Source organism: Eriocheir sinensis, chromosome 26, assembly GCF_024679095.1.
Source record: "Eriocheir sinensis breed Jianghai 21 chromosome 26, ASM2467909v1, whole genome shotgun sequence".
Lineage (NCBI taxonomy): Eukaryota > Metazoa > Arthropoda > Malacostraca > Decapoda > Varunidae > Eriocheir > Eriocheir sinensis.
The window spans coordinates 5,555,933-5,576,745 of NC_066534.1; the positions used below are offsets into that span (position 1 = coordinate 5,555,933).

General features: G+C 42.6%; 1 protein-coding gene and 1 long non-coding RNA gene across 3 annotated transcripts in view; both read right to left on the minus strand.

Annotated features, from left to right (window-relative positions):
- Positions 1-655: 655 nt before the first annotated feature.
- Positions 656-3,458, minus strand: LOC127003718 (uncharacterized). Of its 2 annotated transcripts, XR_007757365.1 has the most exons (4): positions 3,158-3,458; positions 2,599-2,794; positions 1,322-1,433; positions 656-1,041 (listed from the first exon to the last, which is right to left on the minus strand). It is a non-coding gene; the product is annotated as an uncharacterized LOC127003718 (long non-coding RNA). The 2 variants fall into 2 exon arrangements; XR_007757364.1 differs by lacking the exon at positions 2,599-2,794 and having other exon boundaries at positions 3,242-3,450.
- Positions 3,459-8,207: 4,749 nt separating this feature from the next.
- LOC127003717 (succinate--CoA ligase [ADP-forming] subunit beta, mitochondrial-like) overlaps positions 8,208-20,813 on the minus strand; it is a 35,785-nt gene continuing 23,179 nt past the window's right edge. Inside the window, exons 6-9 of the mRNA XM_050870661.1 lie at positions 19,457-19,600; positions 18,160-18,320; positions 13,226-13,345; positions 8,208-10,125 (exon numbers count right to left, since the gene is read on the minus strand). Coding sequence (XP_050726618.1) covers positions 9,961-10,125; positions 13,226-13,345; positions 18,160-18,320; positions 19,457-19,600 — 590 coding nt within the window. The 3' untranslated portion in view covers positions 8,208-9,960. The remainder of the gene's footprint in view (positions 10,126-13,225; positions 13,346-18,159; positions 18,321-19,456; positions 19,601-20,813) is intronic.

Below are 20,813 nucleotides of genomic sequence, written 5' to 3' on the forward strand. Positions count from 1 at the left end.
CCAACCACCCAAGACCACTATTCCCTCCCCAACCACCCAAGACCACTATTCCCTCTCTAACCACTGAAGACCACTATTCCCTCCCTAACCACCCAAGACCAATATTCCCTCTCTAACCACTGAAGATCACTATTCCCTCCCTAATCACCCAAGACCACTATTCCCTCCCTAATCACCCAAGACCACTATTCCCTCCCTAACCACCCAAGACCAATATTCCCTCTCTAACCACCCAAGACCACTATTCCCTCCCTAACCTCCCAAGACCACTATTCCCTCCCTAATCACCCAAGACCACTATTCCCTCCCTAACCACCCAAGACCACTATTCCCTCCCTAACCACCCAAGACCAATATTCCCTCTCTAACCACCCAAGACCACTATTCCCTCCCTAACCACCCAAGACCAATATTCCCTCTCTAACCACCCAAGACCACTATTCCCTCCCTAACCACCCAAGACCAATATTCCCTCTCTAACCACCCAAGACCACTATTCCCTCCCTAACCACCCAAGACCACTATTCCCTCCCTAACCACCCAAGACCAATATTCCCTCTCTAACCACCCAACACCACTATGCCCTCCCTCACCACCCAAGACCAATATTCCCTCTCTAACCACCCAAGACCACTATTCCCTCCCTAACCACCCAAGACCAATATTCCCTCTCAAACCACCCAAGACCACTATTCCCTCCCTAACCACCCAAGACCACTATTCCCTCCCTAATCACCCAAGACCACTATTCCCTCCCTAATCACCCAAGACCACTATTCCCTCCCTAACCACCCAAGACCAATATTCCCTCTCTAACCACCCAAGACCACTATTCCCTCCCTAACCTCCCAAGACCACTATTCCCTCTCTAACCACTGAAGATCACTATTCCCTCCCTAACCTCCCAAGACCACTATTCCCTCTCTAACCACTGAAGACCACTATTCCCTCCCTAACCACCCAAGACCACTATTCCCTCTCTAACCACTGAAGATCACTATTCCCTCCCTAATCACCCAAGACCACTATTCCCTCCCTAACCTCCCAAGACCACTATTCCCTCTCTAACCACCCAAGACCACTATTCCCTCCCCAACCACCCAAGACCACTATTCCCTCCCTAACCTCCCAAGACCACTATTCCCTCCTCAACCACCCAAGACCACTATTCCCTCTCTAACCACCCAAGACCACTATTCCCTCCCCAACCACCCAAGACCACTATTCCCTCTCTAACCACCCAAGACCACTATTCCCTCCCTAACCTCCCAAGACCACTATTCCCTCTCTAACCACCCAAGACCACTATTCCCTCCCCAACCACCCAAGACCACTATTCCCTCTCTAACCACCCAAGACCACTATTCCCTCTCTAACCACCCAAGACCACTATTCCCTCTCTAACCACCCAAGACCACTATTCCCTCCCTAACCTCCCAAGACCACTATTCCCTCCTCAACCACCCAAGACCACTATTCCCTCTCTAACTACCCAAGACCACTATTCCCTCCCCAACCACCCAAGACCACTATTCCCTCTCTAACCACCCAAGACCACTATTCCCTCCCTAACCTCCCAAGACCACTATTCCCTCCCCAACCACCCAAGACCACTATTCCCTCTCTAACCACCCAAGACCACTATTCCCTCCCTAACCACCCAAGACCACTATTCCCTCCCTAACCACCCAAGACCACTATTCCCTCCCTAACCACCCAAGACCACTATTCCCTCCCTAACCACCCAAGACCACTATTCCTCCCTAACCACCCAAGACCACTATTCCTCCCCAACCACCCAACACCACTATTCCCTCCCTAACCACCCAAGACCACTATTCCCTCCCCAACCACCCAACACCACTATTCCCTCCCTAACCACCCAAGACCACTATTCCCTCCCTAACCACCCAAGACCACTATTCCCTCCCTAACCACCCAAGACCACTATTCCCTCCCCAACCACCCAAGACCACTATTCCCTCCCTAACCACCCAAGACCACTATTCCCTCCCCAACCACCCAAGACCACTATTCCCTCCCTAACCACCCAAGACCACTATTCCCTCTCTAACCACCCAAGACCACTATTCCCTCTCTAACCACCCAAGACCACTATTCCCTCCCCAACCACCCAAGACCACTATTCCCTCTCTAACCACCCAAGACCACTATTCCCTCCCCAACCACCCAAGACCACTATTCCCTCTCTAACCACCCAAGACCACTATTCCCTCTCTAACCACCCAAGACCACTATTCCCTCTCTAACCACCCAAGACCACTATTCCCTCCTTAACCACCCAAGACCACTATTCCCTCCCTAACCTCCCAAGACCACTATTCCCTCTCTAACCACCCAAGACCACTATTCCCTCCCCAACCACCCAAGACCACTATTCCCTCTCTAACCACCCAAGACCACTATTCCCTCCTTAACCACCCAAGACCACTATTCCCTCCCTAACCTCCCAAGACCACGATTCCTCTAACCACCCAAGACCACTATTCCTCCCCAACCACCCAAGACCACTATTCTCCCTAACCTCCCAGACCACTATTCCTCCTTAACCACCCAAGACCACTATTCCTCCCTAACCTCCCAAGACCACTATTCCCTCTCTAACCACCCAAGACCACTATTCCCTCCCTAACCTCCCAAGACCACTATTCCCTCTCTAACCACCCAAGACCACTATTCCCTCCCTAACCTCCCAAGACCACTATTCCCTCTCTAACCACCCAAGACCACTATTCCCTCCCCAACCACCCAAGACCACTATTCCCTCCCTAACCTCCCAAGACCACTATTCCCTCCTTAACCACCCAAGACCACTATTCCCTCCCTAACCTCCCAAGACCACTATTCCCTCTCTAACCACCCAAGACCACTATTCCCTCTCTAACCACCCAAGACCAATATTCCCTCCCTAACCACCCAAGACCACTATTCCCTCCCTAACCTCCCAAGACCACTATTCCCTCTCTAACCACCCAAGACCACTATTCCCTCCCCAACCACCCAAGACCACTCTTCCCTCCCCAACCACCCAAGACCCCAAATCCCTCTCTAACCACCCAAGACCACTATTCCTCCCCAACCACCCAAGACCACTATTCCCTCTCTAACCACCCAAGACCACTATTCCCTCTCTAACCACCCAAGACCACTATTCCCTCCCTAACCTCCCAAGACCACTATTCCCTCTCTAACCACCCAAGACCACTATTCCCTCCCCAACCACCCAAGACCACTATTCCCTCTCTAACCACCCAAGACCACTATTCCCTCTCTAACCACCCAAGACCACTATTCCCTCCCCAACCACCCAAGACCACTATTCCCTCTCTAACCACCCAAGACCACTATTCCCTCTCTAACCACCCAAGACCACTATTCCCTCCCCAACCACCCAAGACCACTATTCCCTCTCTAACCACCCAAGACCACTATTCCCTCCCAAACCACCCACTACCACTATTCCCTCCCCAACCACCCAAGACCACTATTCCCTCTCTAACCACCCAAGACCAATATTCCCTCACAAACCAACCAAGACCACTATTCCCTCTCTAACCACCCAAGACCACTATTCCCTCTCTAACCACCCAAGACCACTATTCCCTCCATAACCACCCAAGACCACTATTCCCTCCCCAACCACCCAAGACCACTATTCCCTCCCCAACCACCCAAGACCACTATTCCCTCCCCAACCATTGAAGACACTATTCCCTCCCTAACCACCCAAGACCACTATTCCCTCTCTAACCACTGAAGATCACTATTCCCTCCCTAATCACCCAAGACCACTATTCCCTCCCTAACCACCCAAGACCACTATTCCCTCCCCAACCACCCAAGACCACTATTCCCTCCCCAACCACCCAAGACCACTATTCCCTCTCTAACCACCCAAGACCAATATTCCCTCTCTAACCACCCAAGACCACTATTCCCTCCATAACCACCCAAGACCACTATTCCCTCCCCAACCACCCAAGACCACTATTCCCTCCCCAACCACCCAAGACCACTATTCCCTCCCCAACCACCCAAGACCACTATTCCCTCTCTAACCACTGAAGATCACTATTCCCTCCCTAATCACCCAAGACCAATATTCCTTCTCTAACCACCCAAGACCACTATTCCCTCCCCAACCACCCAAGACCACTATTCCCTCCCCAACCACCCAAGACCACTATTCCCTCCCCAACCACCCAAGACCACTATTCCCTCTCTAACCACCCAAGACCACTATTCCCTCCCCAACCACCCAAGACCAATATTCCTTCTCTAACCACCCAAGACCACTATTTCCTCCCTAACCATTGAAGACCACTATTTCCTCCCTAACCATTGAAGACCACTATTTCCTCCCAAACCATTGAATACCACTATTCCCTCCCTAACCATTGAAGACCACTATTCCCTCCCCAACCACCCAAGACCAATATTCCTTCTCTAGCCACCCAAGACCACTATTTCCTCCCTAACCATTGAAGACCACTATTTCCTCCCCAACCATTGAAGACCACTATTTCCTCCCCAACCATTGAAGACCACTATTTCCTCCCCAACCATTGAAGACCACTATTCCCTCCCCAAATATTGAAGACCACTATTTCCTCCCCAACCATTGAAGACCACTATTTCCTTCCTAACCATTGAAGACCACTATTTCCTCCCCAACCATTGAAGACCACTATTTTCTCCCCAACCATTGAAGACCACTATTTCCTCCCCAAACATTGAAGACCACTATTCCCTCCCTAACCATTGAAGACCACTATTCCCACCCTAACCATTGAAGACCACTATTCCCTCCCTAACCACCCAAGACCACTATTCCCTTCCTAACCACCCAAGACCACTATACCCTCCCTAACCACCCAAGACCACTATTCCCTCCCTAACCACCCAAGACCACTATTCCCACCCCAACCACCCAAGACCACTATTTCCTCCTCAATCATCCAAGACTGCTATTCCCTTCCTAACCACCCAAGACCACTAGTTCCTCCCCAACCACCCAAGACCACTATTCCCTCCCCAACCACCCAAGATCACTATTCCCTCCCCAACCACCCAAGAGAAAAGGATTTATTACCTTGGTTGTAGTGAGTTGCAGAGATTTTAGGCTTTGTCATCTTTGGTTGTCCTGCTTGAGATGCATCAGAACTGAGATGTGTCAGTAGGGATGCATCTCTGTATCCAAAATTGTGGATCAGTATTATTACGTTTGCAACAAAGTCCACTCTCTTAGGGCCACAGTACTTATTCCTACTGCACTTGGCCCACAGCTTTAAGTGTAAGCTTTCATTGGGGTTCTGTGTCTGCCCCTTGAGATATATTTGAAGTATCTCAGTGCTGGTTGTGTCACTGCAGAACAACCTGGTGTTTTTCTTTTGGTATGTTTGTTGGAAATGGTGGTTTCTCTGGGTGAGATTGTGGTGTCACCCTTGGCAAGTGCTTTTTTGTAGAAACCCTAGGATTCTTCCCTTCAAGGTGACTTGAGAAGATGACCTTCCTCATCAGATTCATGAAAGTAGGAGGCCAAAATAGATTTTGACAACTCATGTTTTCATTGTTGCTTAGTCTTACGGCCTTCCTGTAATACATCTGCAGTGATTGTATTACATTGTCAGTGTTTTTGTAGAGGAACATCTTAAGGTCCTTAGCCATCATACAGCATCATATACACTAGACTCCACCAATAATTAAGCTGACGTAGCAGAGATTGAACTTTGTGATGGAATGACCATATTCTTGTTGCTGACTCACCTTCCATGGCATCTGACTTGCCATCAAAATTCTTGTGACATAATGGTTGATGACAATAGCTATTTTTCAAGATCTTCCTCTGTAGGGTTGGATTCCTTCTTAGCTTTGAAGACTCATCAGTGTTAACATAAGAACATAAGAACGTAAGGAGTCTGCAAGAGGCCGGTTGGCCTATACAAGGCAGCTCCTGTACACTCTACCCCACCTTACCTCACCATCCATGGCTTTATCTAACCTCTTCTTGAATGTATCTATGGTGTTGGCGCCCACAACATGACTCCCAAGCCTGTTCCATTCATCTACCACTCTATTGGTGAACCAATTCTTGCCTATGTCTTTGTTGAATCTGAATTTGTCTAACTTAAAACCATTGCTACGCGTCCTACCTGGCTCTTTTACTATCAAAATCTTATTGACATCCCCTTTGTTAAAGCCCTTCATCCATTTATAGACTTCGTTCAAGTTTCCTCGCAACCTTCGCCTTTCTTGAGAGTGTAGGTTTAACTGCTTCAGCCTGTCTTCATAAGGCAAGTTTCTCACCCCCTGAATCATCTTTGTCATCCTCCTCTGTACAGATTCTAACATCTTGATATCCATTCTATAGTAGGGGGACCAGAACTGAACTGCATAATCGAGATGAGGTCTAACTAGTGCTAAGTAAAGTTTGAGGATGACTTCAGTGCTCCTATGGCTTACGCTCCTTGAGATGAAACCAAGTACTCTGTTTGCCCAATTTTTAGCCTGAATGCACTGAGCCCTAGGACAGAGGTCAGCGCTCACTAGTACTCCTAAGTCTCTCTCACGCCCAGACCTGCTTAGAGGAATGCCATTTAGGGAGTAATTGTGTGAGGGATTATTCCTACCTACACTCAGAATGCTACACTGCCAAAAAATGGCATAGGAGGTGAGTCAAGCAATGAAATGACAGCACCCTCCTCTTGGAAGTCTGGCAGAAACTGGAGATTGTAATAGGTTTTGCTAATTGCCATCCTTCCTCTTTGGCTGCACTTGCTTGTGTATGAAAATGTTTCTTCATAAAAGCACCAAAAGTAGCAAAAATATTGGAAAAAAATTGGATAAATGGCTACGAACTAAACATATGCCTGTACCTCTCAGAAAATGGTGATATTTTCTAGAAGAGATCTCCCAAAGTAACTTTTTGGGGAGAGGGAAATGTTCCCACTGTTGTACAAATACCAAACTTTCACAGAAGACTAGTAAAGAATTAAGGTAGACTATAATATTAAAAAAAAAACTTCAAAAGTAGTTAAAATATTTGAGTGGTCAGTGTATGGGTGGGGTGTTCCAGAGACCTGGATTCAAGTCCTGTCCACCTCTACATGCTGACAATAACTTTTTTGTATGTATGTATGGCGTCTTCCTTGATAAGGCCTGCTGGTCAGCTCCAGCCCACTAGTAGTAAGATAGTTGTGCTATTTTAGCTGGGCTCATTCTGCCTCCTAGAGCTTCACTTGATCCTCTCAAGAGAGTTTCACAAGTCCAAGTTGATAAATGGTCATCAGAACAATATGTTGCCCCATCAAGAAAGCCTACCAGTGTTATGGGCCATACATACGTATATCTATCTATTTATATCTCTGATGCCCTGTTCACTCACGGGAACTTCCATCCAGGGGTGACTGTAGCAGAAGTGTCTGCATCTCTCCTTGTTCTGGCACTTCCTCTCTGCACACTCAATCTTGCTACTTCCAACTCTCTCACTCAAGTACTCGCTCACCCTATTAATCCACTGTACAAGTGATCATCCCTAGCACCCCCTCCCTCAATCCTTTCCTCATACCTCATACACTCTTCAAAAATTCATTCTCATCACGTCTAAACTGTCTCAGCGTACCACACTTTCACACATTCCACCACTCCACAATCCATTACTCCCTTCACTGTCACATCAATACCCCTCATACACGCTTTCATTACTTTGTCCATCCCATCCTGAAACATCACATGCATGTCCTAAATAGTATAACTCATCTCAACCGCATAAAAAAAAAAAAAAAAAAAAAAAAAATCATCATCCAAAATGTTATGATGGTCTGCATGCAGTTTACCAAGATTGTAGTACTTGAATGGTATGTGTATGGCTATGTGGCATAGTATTGAGTATTCTCGGGTGTAAGTTTTTCATACCGAGTCTGAATCCCACACGGGCTGTAGTGCCTAGTATAAGAGTGAATGTACAAATCTAAATGATGCAGGTATTTAAGTACTCTGCACTCAACAGGTATTCTTTGAAGAGGTCTGGTGTTTGTGTTATTTGGGTATAAGCTTTAAAAGTTAAAATATAAAACTTGTCATTGCTATTTTTAATAACTTTGTTTGTCACCCTACCATTTGTTACAACTGTTCTTAACCTTCAAGGATTTCAAAGTGCATACATAACACCGGGATGAAAGGCAAGATCACTTAAACACATTGTAATTATTTTTTATACATTAATGAAAACATATATACAGAGACACTTTAGATTTATGGTTGATTTCTCAGCATGAACCTCACACACACAAACACACTAAAAGATTCTAATACCAATTCAATGGTTAATTTTTTACTCCCTTGAGGTCTTCTCACCCAAGCACATTTACTTATTTGCCAGCCAACATACATATCTTTTGAGAAATTGTTTGCTGACTGCTGTCCTCCAAGTGTTGTTTTAAATAAATATATCCAACAAATATGCATAAGTAACAGGACCTCAAGTTTCCATGCAGTGACTTTTTTATATATATATATATATATATATATATATATATATATATATATATATATATATATATATATATATATATATATATATATATATATATATATATATATATATATAATGCTCATGGACCACCGAGTAATTTTTAGCTGATCAACATTTTAAGGTCTGCACATGTGGAGAGGCAGTATAACACCTGAAAATATGGATCAGTTAAAGGTCCTTACTCATAGTGAGCAGCAGCAAGTAATCAATGCATGGATTTGTGATGAAGAATCAGAAAATTTGGAAACCAAGTGTTTTCCTGGGTTTCTTTGTGATATTAATATAGCACTGAGATGACTAAAGAATTCAGCTTCTCATTGATAGTCTGTTGTAAATTAACTATTATAATATATTATTTTACATGGCAACTTCCCATTAAATGGGATTACAAGCTATGTTTTTAAGCAGTTTTATTGAGATGATTTTTCTGATGTATAAATACTAGTGCTATACTGCAGGGTTGGCAAAAACCATGTTATTTTTGGTTTAAACCATGTTTTTTTTGCTTTTCAGTATGTTTATTCCAGTAATTCTATCTGTATATGCATATATGAGTTTGAAAAGGAATTATAGATAGATTTAGAGATGGATTTAGCAAAATATTCATTTGATCTTCATACAACTGTAAAAGAGGCAAAATGCAGCTTCTCTAACATGCTTTTTAATTGCAATGTTAAATAGTAGTAAAACATGAATGACCTTCTAATTTTCCAGTTGCATGCTACAAAAACAGCTGTTTAGTGAAGTGGTATATATATATATATATATATATATATATATATATATATATATATATATATATATATATATATATATATATATATATATATATATATATATATATATATATATATATATATATATATATTATAATATAATATATTATATTTGTCACTTCACTAAACAGCAGATAAATTGTTTAAAAAAAATCCTTTCCAACAATGCATACAGAAAAATACTGGTAGCTAAATTATGTGTAAATTCAAATGTAGTACAATACTTATTCAAACTTATTGTTTTCTGAAACTTACTGAGCAAATGCATATAACATTCAGAGTATGAATTGGCCCTCCAAGGGTTTTGAGTTTGAAACCCCTGGATTAAACCGCCAACCCTGTTGTACATAATTAAAATCTTACATATAGTTAAAACCACAATACTGATGAAACTAACAAAGATACACACAAAAGAAAAAAAATTGTTTTATTAGTTGGTTTAAACTGCCAACCCTGCTATACTGAAATGTACACTTCAGCAGTTCTTTGTTATGGTAATTTTTACTGTACAAAATAAACAAAAACATTTGTTACAATATAATCTACTTTTCTTCGTCAGCAACAAATTAAAGAATAAAAAAACTGACAAGTTTTACTAGCTCTGTACATTAGTTTGTTTACATGCCCCATCTAAACTGGCAACTCAAACTTGACATCAACATTGGCTGCTTTGGCGAGAGTGATGATGTTGGAGAGTTTCACAGCCATCTTTGCTGCATCATCAAGGTTGTCGCAAGGAAGAATTCTTAGGTTGGACATTGCAATGAGGGCCTTTGCATCATCAACATTTGTTCCCTGTTAAAAAAAGGAAATATTTACTTGTTAATGACTAATTGCTTTTCCAATATGTGTACACACATTTTGTGGTCAGGTTTCAGCATTTTTCATCAATGGAGAAACATTTGCTCTTAGTTATACTTTTAACCTGGTAGCAGCAACGGGCCAAATTTGTGGCTTTACTGTGTACCAGCAACAGGCAAATTTTTGCCATGATATAAACCCCCCAAAACAGATGATGCATAAACTGATCACAAATGTGTTGATATATATTATGAAATGGTTTGCGTGAGTGATGATTTTTTCTCATTAATTCACTTAGAGGGGCCTTTAAGAAACACGATCTCCGCAGCTACCCTTTCCTTGCTAAACGCTTGCAGTGAGCACTAGCGTAACTTGCCGGTGGTGCTAAACGCTCGCTGCGAGCTCCAGTCGCACTCAAATTTCCCACGTATGAGTGTTCCAACACTATTTCTCACCTTACTGCATCGCCAATTTAGTGGGTTTTCCTCAAAATTTTGGTGGAAAATTATATCAGCCTAGCGCAGAAAATCTACGGACGAGCAACTGGTGGATGTTGTTGACCAATACAGGTAACTCTCGATTTACGCGAGTATTGTGTCCTTGAAGAGGTCACGTAAATTAAAAACAATGTAAATCAAACAAGAGGTAGGTTTCTATCGAAAAATAAATATTCATTTCATTCAGTGGAGAGAGAGAGAGAGAATATCCAAATCACCGAGATATCTACTCAGGCACTCAGTCTCAGCCTCACTCGTGTGAGGAAGAAATTAAGGACACCATGAGCGACTGGCTAGTATTGGTACCAGTACCGTACCGTATTGCTGGTACCATTACCTGCCCACCCCTATTGTTGAGTAGGGCTGCAGCGTGGGTACTGTATTGTTGTTGAAGTGGCGCGTGGGAAGAACTGAGCTCAGCTGCGGCGCCGTGTGAGTCCAGTTGCTTGAGACATCTGGTGGCCACTCCATAAAATATCGCGTATAAGTGAAAAAATGTGTAAATTAAACATTTACTTGGAGTTTGGACGCGTTATTTCAAAAACGCGTAAACCAAACTCGCGTAAATCGAGTTACCTGTATAGCGACATATTTGCATAAACTGATATTTTGACCAAATAGTTGTAAATTTTCCAGTTGGCAATACTGCCGTGCCAGCACCCCATCATCAAGAGTAGTTGCCTTACAGTTGACCGTCGCGCACGCATAAATATACAGTAGAGCCCCACTTAGCGCGAGCCACCATCTACCAAGAAAAAAATTGATTAGTGCGAAAGCCTCAGTTAGCGCGAGCAGCCGCCATGATGTGCGGCACAAGCCGCGAGAGCCCTTACTTTACCAGACGATACCATGTTGATACAGGGCAAGTGCTTTGTTTACGTTGTGGATACGGGCAACTGACCTTGGCAGTGTGTGACGCACACCCGGAAAATTTGGATTTGCCAGTTGTCGAAGCTGCCGCCAACGCGATGGGAAGAAAAGGGCTCAGTGTGACACCAGGTTACGGTGAACCGACAACTTGCTCCTGGATGGGCACACGGGCGTTGCCAGTAGCCACAATGGTTAGAAGAAAATGGCCAGTGTGATACTGCCTTAAGGCAGCGAGGCTGCTGACCGGGTGAGCGTCGGCGATGACGTCATCGGACTCCCAGTGAATCACAAGCGTGTTTTCAGAGCTCAGCCAATTGTATTTTTTTATATTTTTTAATGTGATTATTTTGAGTAATTATCAAACCCAAAAGTCAAACCCACGTCTGCACCAAATAATTTTTTTCATATTGGTTACTTTATTCAATTAGCGTGAATTCAGTTAGCGCAACCGCGTTCATCCACCTAATTCTCCCACTAAATGGAGCTCTACTGTATGTCTTCACAGGCAACACCCCCTGAACATGCCTGTACGTTCACAGGAGAGGCTTACATTACCGAATCTAATAGATCTTGGCCTCCTCTTTCCAATGGTGGTTTTGTTTTTAAGCTGTGATGAATAGTTTTTTTGAGATAGAGGTTAAAATAGCGAGCGCTAGCGTCACTTGCTGGTGGTGCTAAAAGCTCACTGTGAGCGCCAGTCGCACTCACAGCAAAAAACACCCCTTGAACGTGCCTGTACGTTCACAGGAGAGGCTTATATAACCAAATCTTATAGATCTTGGCCTCCTCTTTCCAATGGTGTTTTTGTTTTTGAAGCTGTGATGAATAGTTTTTGAGATACAGCGGTTGAAAGAGATCCCCTTCCCCTGCTGGGGTGCCCGAGTGCGCCTGGGGGGGATAGTCTCGTTGTGAGCACTTAGCAAGGAAAGGGTTAAGCATAATTTATGAAAACCTCAAAACCCATTGGATTTTGCCATCCTACATTTTTTCTTCTAGTGCATGAAAATTAGTTCTCAAAATACTCTAGAATATACCTATCCAGTCATTGCTTACATGTATAATCCTTGCTTTAGCAATTCATGCCTGAATTGCTATATATCTTACTTTTTAGTTTTATAAGTTAAATAATTTATGAAACAAACCAGCTGTTCTGGCTTCTTTGTTATGGTAATTTTTACTGTACAAAATACACAAAAACATTTGTTACAACATAATCTACTTTTCTTTGTTAGCAATAAATTAAAGAATAAAAAACTGACAAGTTTTACTAGCTCTGTACATCAGTTTGTTTCTTGCCCTATCTAAAATAGCAACTCAAATTTGACATCAACATTGGTTGCTTTGGCGAGAGTGATGATATTGGAGTTTCACAGCCCCGTCTTAACGAGGTGACCTCGCTATTACACCACATTTTTTACCTTTTAGCAGCGTTTTAAGGTAATTTTTAATAAAGGGGAGGGGGGAACCTTCGGCACTTTGTTTTTATGGGACGGTTCTTTTTTCTTCCTTTTTTATCATTTCTATAATTGAGGGATGGTAGTTCCTGACGATCTGGTGCCCTGTCCTTCCGGGAATGAGCACTGCGCTAGCCCTGCCAGCTGCCAGTGGCATATTATAACCAAGTTTTCATTCAAATACAAATTCTGAGTTTCATTCAATGGTTACACATCCAGTTACACAACCCTGCTTACAAAAATCTGGTTAAAATTTCTTATGGTGAGTCTTACCTGGAGGCGTACTACAATGGGGATCCTGAGTGAAAGCTCTTCAGCAGCTGCTATGACACCCTGGGCGATGACGTCACAGCGCATGATACCTCCAAAGATGTTAACCATAATGGCATGTACCTATGAAGAGAAGAAAATGCTTTACCACTACAGGGCAGGCACTGTTGACCTCAGATGAGAGAGAGAGAGAGAGAAAAAAAAGTTTACCATAAAATAAACAGGGTTGAGGCGTTTTCTACGGTGGAGCAAAATAGGAACTCGAGGGCAATATACGGAGTTCCTAGGTACAGCCAGAACAAATATGTGATCACTCGGCAACAACTAAAACAAAATGTAATTATGACGCCAACACAGGCGTTGTCATATATGACACTGGCACTTCATGACGCAGACGTCGGCGTCACCGTGTATTGCACTGGCACTTCATGACACCGACGTTGGCATCACCGTATGGAAAGGGTTAAATATCTGACTCAGATGACAACATTCCAGTACGTAGGACTCATCGCACCACCTCAAAATCAGGCGCTAAAAGCTGTGGAATGTTCCAAAGCCGCTGAAGTATGCAACTAGTAGTTTTATGTATGTGCAAAATCTGCCATATCGCACCACTTTTGACCTGCCTTGAGGTTGATACATTTTTTTTTTTAATCAAATTTTAGTTTTCTGTTTGTCTCTTTGATATCTACAACTTTTGTTCTATGAAATTTTTTGTCCAATGAATTTGAAAATTCAATTTATTTTCAGTTATCCATATTTTCCAGGGTAACTGCAAAAATAAGTGATAAAACATTTACACCATTAGAACTGGCCTGAAATTCTGTGAAACTTTTATAAGATGACTTTTACGAGAAATGAACCCTGAAAAACATTTTTTTTGTGTTTTTGGGACTCGGCCATTATATTTTTTGCATCTCTTAGGGGTTAATAATTTTGCATCATCTGTAAACTGGCTCATGGAACCTGGCATATCATTTACATAGATTATAAATCTTTCATCTCTTATTATTATCAAAGTTCTCATTTCCCTTCCTTCCAAATAGTCCTCCATCCAGCTTTTTACTTCTATATATCTATCTATATCTCCAACACCCTGCTCCCTCACCGAAACTTCCCTCCAGGGGGTGGCCGTGGCAGAAGTGTCTCCATCTCTCACTGTTCTGGCACTCCCTCTCAGCACACTCAGTCCTGCTACTTCCAACTCTCTCATTCCAATACTCACTCACCCTATTGATCCTTCACAGGTGGTCTTCCACTGACAAACCCTCCCTCAATCCTTCCCTCATACACTCTCTTCACAAATTCATCCTCCCCCATTCTCATTACGTGTCCAAACAATCTCAGCGCACCACACTTCACCAACTCCACAATCTACTCCTTTCACTGGCACACTCACATCAAACCTCTAATATACGCTTCTATTACTTTTTCCATCCCATCCTGAAACACCACATGCACGTCTTATATAACTAATTTCCACGACACGTATTCTCGATTGCTGTACTGCATTCCATGTCCACGTCTCTGATGCAGACGACAGAGTTGGCAGGATAAAACTGATCCTTATTCCCTTCCTTCCTTTCATAACTCTCTCCACCTGTCTGTCCTTCACTGCTATTTCCCTCACCTCACCTTCCATACTCCCGTAAAACTGTCCCTATATATTTAAACGCAGTCACCTCCTCCATTCTCTCCTCCCCCAGTCTTATCCTACACTTCGTTGTGCTCTCTGATTTAACTATGTATGGCTTTGCAAAATCAATGACCTGCTCTCTCGCCCTCAAATACCATAGCCTTACTCTTTCCAGCATTCACTCTCAGCTTTCTCCTTTTGCACACCCTGTCAAACTCATCCACTATCCTCTGCAGCATCCCCTCATTCTCTGCCTACAATATTGTATCATCTGCAAACAGGCCTGCCAGCAATGACTCCTCCATACTTCTCACTTTCAGCCTTGGACCTAGCTCCCCCACTCTGGCTTTCATTTCTCTCATACACCCATCCATGTACATATTAAATAGCCATGGTGACATGACACACCCCTGTCTCACACCCACACCAACACCAAAACTCTCACTCAACTCACCATTCACGTGTACAGAGGCACTCGCATCCTCATAGAAGGATCGGATTCCCTACAGCAAACGCCCTCCCACACCATACATCCTTAGAACATCCTATAAAGCCTTCCTGTCAATCCTGTCATATGCCTCCTCTAGGTCCATGAAAGCAGCAAACAGCTTCCTATCCTTTTCTAGGTATTTTTCAACTAACATTTTCAGTGCAAATATTTGGTCTACACAACTCATCCCTTTTCTAAAAAAAAACTTGTTTATCGCCTAGAATTTTCTGTGATTTTCTTCATGCTCTCATTTAAAAACCTTCCATACACTCTTGCTGCCACACTAAGGAGACTTATTCCCCTGTAACTACTAACATCACCTCTGTTCCCTTTCCCTTTTTACAGCAGCACAACAATAGCCTTTCTCCAGTCCTCTGGAACCTCACCCTGTTCCCATGCTAGGTTACATATCCATGACATCCATTCCACAACTACACCTTCTCCACACTTCAACATTTCTGCTGTTATGCCATCAGGTCCAGGGGCCTTTCCTATTTTTAACTTCTTCACTGCCTCCTCTATCTCACCTCTCTCCACCTCCCCCCCTTGTGGATCTGGCTGCCCTACACTGATCTTTATTCCTACATTAGTCACTTCTGCTCTCCTTCACACACACTCATTCATTACAGTTTCAAAGTGCTGCTTCACACCTCCCTTATCTCTTGATTCCCTCTCACAAGCACCCCATCTTTCCTCTTCATGCTACAAATGTCACTCTTTCCTCCCCCCATATCTCTTTCAACTTTTTTCCAGAAAAGTTTTTTGTTCTGATATTTTGCTATTTTTCTACCAAAATCCTCATCCACTCTCTTTACTTTCCCCAATCAGCCTCTTTACCAAAATCATATTCTCCCTGTACTTCCTTTCCCACCTCTCACTCGCCTCCTCCATCACATTTCTCTGTAACATTTTCTTGTAGTTTCTTCTTTCCTCCTCAACTGCCTCTTTTATTTTATCCGTCCACCACGCACTCCCATTCTTTCCTTTTCCACACGACCTATATCTGACTACTTCCTCAGTTGCCCTGACTACTTAACTATTAAACACCTTACAATCCTCATTCACTCCTGCACTGTGTTCTATTGGTCTTGCTCTTCTTGCTTGCTTTTTACTTTCCCTTTCAAACCTCCCATGTCTTCCAATTTCCATAAGAGTCTTTTGTGTGTGTGTATTTACCTATTTGTAGTATAAAGGGCCTGAGCTGAAGCTCGGAAAGTGTGTATGTGTGTATGTGTGTGTGTGTGTGTGTGTGTGTGTATATATTTACGTAGTTGTGGTTTTACAGGGCCTGGGCTTACGCTCGTGTGGTCTCGTCTGCATATCTGTATTTGTCCAGCTTTTCCTTAAAGCTTTGCACACTCTTCACCAATACTACATCCTCACTTAGTCTGTTCCAAACCTCTATGTTTCTTTGCGGGAAGCTATATTTCATTATGTCTCTCAAGCATCTCCCTTTACTCAATTTCTTACTGTGTCCTCGTGTGTTGCTGGTGTTTCTTCCTTCTCTAAGTCGTAACTCCTCATTGTCTAATACTTCCATTTTAGTCCATAATTTATAAATTTGTATTAGGTCTCCCCTTTCTCTTCTTTGTTCCAATGTTGGCAGGTCCATTTCCTTTAACCTTTTTTCATATGACAATCCCTCCAGTTCTGGAACCATTTTCGTTGCCATCCTTTGTATTCTTTCTAGTTTTTTACGTGTTTCTTCTTATGGGGAGACCACAGTTTCCTCATATTCCAATTTTGGTCTAATCATAGTGGTTATTATCTTTTTCATCATATCCTTATCCATGTAGTGAAATGCTAATCCTATATTTCTTACCATTCTATATGTATCACCGAATATCCCATTAATATGATTCACAGACTGTTGATTATCTTGTATTGTCACTCCCAGATCTTTCTCTTCTTGAACTTTTTAAAAATATTTTTCAATATGTCCATTTTGGTCTCCCTTTACTCTTTCCCATTTCCATTACATGACATTTCTTCACATTAAACTCCATCTCCCATTTCATACTCCAGTCCTGGATCTTATTTAGTTCCTCTTGCAGAATTTCAGTCTTTACTGTTTCTTATATGTCTCAGCAATTTCAAATCATCTGCAAACAGGCTCATGTAACTGTGTGTGTGTGTGTGTGTGTGTAAATTTTTTTCACCTCTTGGTCTACTGTGGTCTCTCTCGAGACAGCCAGCCGTTCCCCTACGGAAGAGCAAAGAGCTCATAGTACCGATCTTTGGGTACGACTGAGAACACTCACACACAAAACACCGCGACAACGAGGTCACAACTCCTTGCCTGACGTCGCGTACCTACTCACTTATAAGTGAACAGGGGCTACACGTGAAAGATAAACTCAACTTATCTTCACCCGGCTGGGGAATCGAACCCCGGTCCTTCTGGTTGTGAGGCAGACGCTCTATCCACTGAGCTACCAGGCTGTGTGTGTGTGTGTGTGTGTGTGTGTGTGTGTAAAAATAAGTGTTTTAAAAGGGGCCAGCAGAGATCCATGGATCTTCAACATTCATGGGTGTGTCTCCTTCAACCTGAGTATGTTTAAGTTTGACTGTACTGATAATTATTATTATGTATAATGGTTGCTATGAGTGTTTTTGTGAGTTTAGGCAGGCCTGAAAACACATCTCCATTGAACCCATTATATATAAGACTTGATTTATGATAAGATGATATCTAATCAGGTCTTCCGGAACATAACCCAACTGTAAATTGAGGGAGACTTTTACTAATGTGCATGATGCATTTGCTTCACCTCCATCACCACACACAAAACTTTATTGTTGAGGACTCACCTTGGGATCTGCTGTAATGATCTTGAAAGCCTCCTTGACCTGCTCTGCTGTAGCTCCTCCACCTACATCAAGGAAGTTGGCTGGTGAGCCCCCATGTAGTTTGATAATGTCCATGGTGGCCATAGCCAAGCCAGCACCATTTACAAGGCACCCAATGTTACCTGTGAAATAGTTCTAGCAATGAAGAAGTACACACTGGATAAACATATTTTATTAATGATTATTACCAACATCCATATTCAGAAGTGCTTCAACCATTACTATAATCTTTGTGGCCAAGAGCTCAACCAGAAGGGAACTCCATTGGGCACTCAGATTCGGCCTTTTGTTTGTCATCATTAGTGGAGAGAGAAAACTAACCCTATGATTTAATGCTCCGTAACTGTGAGTCTTCATTGATGCAAGCTACACTGTAAGACTGGGACTGCATAAAAAATAGAAAAAAATGACAGGTGCCCTATCACAGCAAATTCCAGCAATAAATGAATAAATAAACCTTAAACATCAGAAACTGGGATAGCTGGAAAGCCCAAGCAGCAACTATGGTGTCTCTTTATGCTCTTTATTATTATGATTACTTCCTTAAGTTTTCCCAACAAATGCTGGTGCTGTAATTGGCCGTGATGGTCAGTGCCACATTTGTTTACTCCAGTGGAGTGGCCAGCAGAGTGCATGCTTCTTTGCCCTCTGTTTCTGTAATCACACTGAGACAAGAGTAATACTTGTCCAGTACCAATCCTAATATTTTGTTTATTGTGGAATCATTGTAGATCATAAAATTGATTTGAAATACAGTAAACCCTCAGTACAACAGACTAATTGGGGGGAACTTAGTCTGTTGATGCTGAAAGTTCGTTGTTTACAGCTGAAATTCAAAAATATGTATAATAATAAAGACGAACCCAATAAATGTAAACATATAATTATTGTTGTGTATGTTGTCTGCACATTGTCTATATAGCCGCAGAGCACACTTAGCAATGGACTGCGGGCATCTAAGGCTGGCAGGTTGACAGTGGGGCACTGTGGGGGGGTATAATACGAGTATGAAACATGTACACCAAGTCCCCAATTTAGGAGTGATTTATGTTCTCCAAAATTTGCTATTAGTAAAGCAGATATTTTTTAATCTAAGTAAATTTTACCATTTCATTGCATTGTAAACAGTGAGGTGCGTTCCTGTGTGCTTCCCAAAATGTTACCGTTTCAAAGTCCAGCTCTGAAATAAATAAAACAGAACACCTGAACAACTTTACAATTATATAAACTTGTTCATTCATACATGGAAAATACTTACCATCCAGAGCAATGTAGTTCAGGTTATACCTGGAGGCTTCTACTTCTTTTGCATCTTCTTGTGACCAATCACGTTCATCAAATATTTCTTTCTGACGGAACTCAGCATTGTCATCAAACCGCATCTTAGCATCCAGGGCATACACTGCGGAAAAATAATAACTGTGAAGGTGCACACAATCCACCAAAATGTCTCTCCTGTGATACATCAATAGCCTTTGAGTAGAAGTTAACAAAATTAGTGAACACTGCCTGACACCATTGAATCGAACTTGGCTTTCAATTAAAATACTCGTCTTTTCCTAATATTATATCCATCTCTTTCAATATTCTCTTGCAATTTAGCAACCTGACTTGCCAGAGACACAGGTTTATGGTTTAGGGGTTCTTTCTTATTCCTTCCAATGTGGACTGGCAACATATTGGCCCTCTTCCACTCCCATGGCACTTTCCCCACTTTCAGTAAATACAAAGTTGAGGCTCATACACTTTAGTTGTGCATGTTCAGGGTGCTTACCTCTGTCCCATCACCCTTGAGCCTCTGGTGGGTGAGAACCCATTATCCTGGGACACAGGACAAGTGTTACGTCCCAGTTACCATAGTTAACTTTCCCAAGGTTTAGGTTTTCCAAGGTACCCATTTATCAGCCAGACCGAAAGGGAGGATGAATAGCTGGGTGGGCTGCACTCAACTGCCCAACCTGGGACCTGAACCCAGGCCACGGATTTATAGCTAGGCATGCTAACCACTTCACCATGAAGGAACTTTCAGTGAATATACTATTATACTATGAAGCATATCTGTTAGTCTGTAACTTCATTTTTTATATATCTAAGTATAAAAAAATATGGTAAGTTATTACATGCAGATAGTAGCTAAATGTACTTGACTGGCATACTTATAATTTGGGGCTGCCCTCCCATTTAACCTGTTCAACACGAGGAAGCGTATACTGCATCCTTGATTGCCCCGTACCATATCCGAGGACGCGCATACTGCGTCCTGGCTTGCTTTAGCCAATACATGAGTTATTTTGTCTCTATGGTTACATATCAAAATTATCAATTAGTTTATGTTTCTTTATGTGCACCATTTAATTCTGCATGTTTTCATATATAATACATGATTATGTTGAGTTTATGGCTGAAAACTTGTTATATTCAATAGCGACATTTGAAATTTGGCGCGCACGGCGATCTCAGATACAGCGCAGGGTGCTGTTTTGGCCCGGCCATAGTGAAGGGGTTAAGGTGGACACCCAATCCAGTGGAAACCCATGTGAGAACCCATATACTATACACTGGTCAGACCACCGCGTTTTGTAAAGTGATGAAGGTTCATATGACAATGAATGAAT